At 33.8% G+C, this 4,645-nt stretch overlaps 1 protein-coding gene across 1 annotated transcript; it reads right to left on the bottom strand.

Moving 5' to 3' along the window:
- Positions 1–777: 777 nt before the first annotated feature.
- Positions 778–2,839, bottom strand: LOC131164033 (small ribosomal subunit protein eS30z/eS30y/eS30x). The gene is made up of 3 exons (XM_058120949.1): positions 2,621–2,839; positions 2,387–2,524; positions 778–1,082 (listed from the first exon to the last, which is right to left on the bottom strand). The coding sequence occupies exons 1-3, from the start codon at positions 2,622–2,624 to the stop codon at positions 1,036–1,038; spliced, it is 189 nt and encodes a 62-aa protein (XP_057976932.1). The 5' UTR covers positions 2,625–2,839; the 3' UTR covers positions 778–1,035.
- Between the last annotated feature and the right edge of the window lie 1,806 nt (positions 2,840–4,645).

Raw genomic sequence — 4,645 nt, 5'->3', positions numbered from 1 at the left:
TAATTGTTGAAAATTTTAAGATATAGACTTAATTAAGTACATATTTTTAGTAGTTTTTTTGTGTTGAAAAATACAATTATTCTAATATTAAGGGTATAATGATTATTTTCTTAGACATAAAGAACTCGAATCTTGCAATGCAAATCATATAAAAATATTCTCATGAGCTAAGAAACCAATAATGAATGAAATTTCTAGAAATGTCATACTGCAAAATATTTTTTGTCACAAGACCAAACAACCCCTAAAGCTATAGGAGCCAAGCGCTCCACCCCTTCTATTGGAGAGTCCACAATTATGCCATACGTATTTAATAATATAGAAGAAGGCTAGAGGAGAAGACAGATGAAAAGAGAGTAATAAGGAAGCCACGGCAAAACATCCAAGTAAAAAGGGAATAAATCAGAGGGAAGAGTAAGAATAGTGTACATTTACTTCGTTGCCTTCGCTACCAAAATATAGTTTGCATTGCTCCTGTCTCTCATTTTCTACATCTCGGAGAATCGGAGGGAAGAACATTCTCCCTCCAACTCTCAACTATTTTTCTCTTTGATTTTTCATCCTTCTACCAAGACAATCGAAAAATAAAGAAAAAATCTTTGGGAGAGACCTGTCCAAGTACAAACTATTTCATTATGTTCCATTTATATGTCCTTCCTGAGTTCATCAGGAAAATTACTGTCATTGTGCTACAAACTGAGAAGACAAATATTCATTGAGCTTCATTTTTCCAGCAAGTGACCTGTCTGGTCTACTACTAGCATTCCCTCTACCAGATTGGCAAATTTTTTACGTGGTATATAATTGACAATATCACAAGTCAATATTGAAAACAAATATATAAAGCAAATGTACTTTAGTTTAAGTGATTTCAAAACTTAACCTGCTTCATTGTGCTTCATTCAAAACATACTCAACAAATCAAATTGAAACTAAAACGAAATTCATCTCTTGAACACTATTGAGAATCTGCAAGATGATGCTTCAAAAAGACCCAAATTGGTCTACTTCAATCTCGTCCCTTACATTTCAGGCTTACTTCTCTGATGAGTTGGGTCCCCTCTTCTTACCAAATCCAACAACTGCAAATGGAGATGAAATTCCAGTGAAGTTAGAATCAAAATTCCACACCCAACAAAATTCAGTCTCACAAATCATAAGGAAAAACACATGTAAATAATTCACGAGCATCTAAGGCACCAGCACAGCACTTCAACTGAAATGCAAAAAAAGCAAACACGGCCATCCATTATGTTTTTCTGATAACTATTTTCATCATACAATGGCCTTTTGGAAAGACCAGGCCAAAATAAAGATAAATGATTTCGACAAAGCAAATTTGCAAAATAACAAAATAATTAGTTAAAAACTTTGGCCCCATAATAAATACAGTTTTTATCCCAAAATATTGATTGTATCAAACAAGTTATTAAACTGGTCTACTGTTACCAATTATGTTTAAGCATTCATTGTTGGCATTTTCATTGACCCAACAGAAAAAGTTGCTTACATTTTACAATTTTCATGATGCTTCAATATGGGAAAATCAAACTTCAAACAGATTCAGCTACAACCTATAAAAGTTCATTCATTTGTCTGGTGAATTAATTGAGGAAATGATAAAATCCATTTAAATCTTAATTTTCCTAGATTGAAGCTGACCTTGGGGAAAAAACATCTGGCTAATTTCTAAAGAAGAAAAAGCCCATTATAATGCTGAAATTGACATTCATGCTTCATTACAAAGTCTATGCCACATTCTTAACTAGCCAAATTTGGCATGTCATCCACATGGTTACCATGTTAGCAAAGCTTATGAGTTATGGCACGTTTGGCAAAGTGGCTCAGGAAATGCCAAATGTTTCTTTTAAGTTTTTGGTAATAATTCAACTTTTACAATTGAAGGGAATCTGAAGACTCCTGAAATTCCTAAAAACAGCAGTTGGCGAAACCAACCCAGCAATAATCACAAATACAAGCAACAGTCACACCACTCAGCCACTGCAGTGGCTATAACTATAGCAGGAAACCACAATTGATACCTAGAAAGCCCTTATAGGCATTTGTTAAGGCTATTATTGATTGGATTGTTTGATAACCATTGACAGGTTTAATCCCTAGATTTGTAAAATCAAACATTTGGGATAAAAAATTTTAAACCATTTCTCTAATAAGTTTCGTGCTTTAGAAGTAACTTCCTTCTATCAGTTTTAGAAGCAATCAACAGGTATTTGAATGTATCAATCATTTTTAGACTAACAATCCAAACAAGGCCCTAAGTAGCATTCTTCAGTCATCATAGTATTAACCGAATGGTCTCAAAGAACAAAGAAGACATTATAGCTATGTAAAACAAATGAGACGGAGAGAGTATTTTTTAAGTTACCGGCGGTCACGAATCGGCGGTTGTACTGCATGCGCTTGTGGGCACGGCCTCGTGGCTTCTTCTTCTTATCTTGCTTTGCTACCTTCGGTGTCTGACCTCTCACCTTACCCGCTCGAGCCAGCGATCCGTGAACCTTACCTGAAACGCCCAATCAAAATACCTGTCTTGAACACTACGATTCAACCGAACACAGAGAGAGGGAGAGTAAGAGAGAGAGAGAGAGAGAGAGGCTACCCATGGCGGTTGTTCGTGCTTCTAATCCTCTCTGCTCGACTTCCGAGATAAGATGGAAAGACGGGGCGACGGAAGAAGCTCGGCGGTGTGATTAGGGTTTTTGAGGGTTATTTGAAGTTTCAGATATGCTGCAGATGTATCCTAGGGTGGAGGGGCTGCATGCGACCATCGGACGGTTGACAATATTATTTCTGCTTGACGCGGGATACGATGTCGTTTCCTTCCGGAAACTTTAAATTAGATTCATTTAGAAATGAAAAAAAAATTAAAATTAATAACTTGACTGACTAATATTTTCAAAATTGAACCAAACTAAAAACTAGATTGAACTAATGCATTCATCTTTATCTTTTAATAAATAAAAATTAGCAAATGTGATCAAAATAAAAAACATGAAAGAATATACCTTTTTTTTTATATTATAAGGAATTATATAAATTATTTATAATAACTTTATTAAATATTACATTTTTGTATTTATTTTTAGTGTTATGAGAATAGTATTATTATACGTGATAATTGAAAATTGGTAACGAATTATTTTTTATTGTTTTTTTCTACATAAAAAAAAAAAACGAGTATTTTTTATTCTAACAATATTTTGAATTTACTTATATTGTTCTTTCTCTTATTTGGTTTAAATGGATACTTACTTTCTATCCAAAAAGAAAAAAAGATATATGTCAAGTCCAAACAACATTTTAATTTTTTATGCACCCAAAATTGATAAGAACACTCTAACTACCCTAAGTTTAATGGTACTGTTACAAAATAGCTACTATTGATGTCTCGCATAACTCTCATTAAACAAGCAATAATCTTATTGTGCACTTACGAAAACTATAATTGATAGCTTACATAACTGCCCATAAGTTACGTGTAACCCCTTAGACATAAAGGCACCTCATGAATGTCAAGCTGAATGATGGTTTATGTAATGACCTCAAAATTCATACCATTTTTTTTTTATATATTTTTATTTTATATATATATATATATCCATATCCACACCTAGGCAGCGGAAATAAATATCATGCAACCATTACATATTTACTATGCAATACCAAAATTCTATATATATACAAACCATGGTCACACAAAAATGCTCTTTCAGTATCATTTACTCAAAAATATACTGCTTTGACAAAAACTCACCTTATAACCAGGGTGATCTAACTACTTTCTATCCGCGAGCCTGATCTTCTCACCTAACTAGCTCACATGAAAAATGGTAAAGTAATAGGGTGAGTCGACGCTCAATAAGTGGAAATATGCTATTACTAGTATGTGACAGCTAAGTTAATAATACTTTTAAAAATAGCAACTGAATTGTAATACAACAATTTGTAAAATACATCTTTCAAACATGTTTATCTTTCTCAATTTAAAATATATTGTATCGTCTATATTTTCTACTTTGCATACTAATAATATCATATTATACTCATCATAAACTGTAAAATTGTATACATATCTATAAATGTACTTATTCCTTAGGACTCTGTACATCATGATTTGACCCCTCATGACAGCGTTGTGCGGCCCGTAGGCAGGACTTTATCTGGTCGGCCCTTCAGATGAGTCAATATACTCTACACTACCTCAGTTCGGCCAAACTGCATCCTCTCCTAGGCGCAGGACTAGCTGCTACCTCGTCTAACTGGCCCCCTCTACCCAGTGTACTGGGGAGCTGCATCCTCTCCGAGCACAGTTAGACGATACCCACACACTATCTAAGATACGTGGTTACACTCTATCTGTATATAGCAACGGTACCGTGCTCTGTAATCTATATCTGTACTGTATCTGTCAGAAATTTTTCTACAGGGATCTGATACTATATACATATATACATATATACTCTTTTACTGTTTCTGTTATGTTTCCAAAATTACCATAACTCTATCTTTTTGTATTGTATATTCTGTAATTTCTGTATACTGTATCCGTAGCATCTTGATGCTACCTCTATTCATAGTATCTTGATGCTACCTCTATATATATATTTGTCTGTATCTATGTCTA

Source organism: Malania oleifera, chromosome 9, assembly GCF_029873635.1.
Source record: "Malania oleifera isolate guangnan ecotype guangnan chromosome 9, ASM2987363v1, whole genome shotgun sequence".
NCBI lineage: Eukaryota > Viridiplantae > Streptophyta > Magnoliopsida > Santalales > Ximeniaceae > Malania > Malania oleifera.
This window is presented reverse-complemented; position numbering and strand designations above follow the sequence as displayed.

Coding starts and splice junctions, on each gene's coding strand:
- LOC131164033 (XM_058120949.1), bottom strand. Junction 1,083..2,386: donor CCGCCGATTCGTGACCGCCG/GTAACTTAAAAA, acceptor CTCCATTTGCAG/TTGTTGGATTTGGTAAGAAG.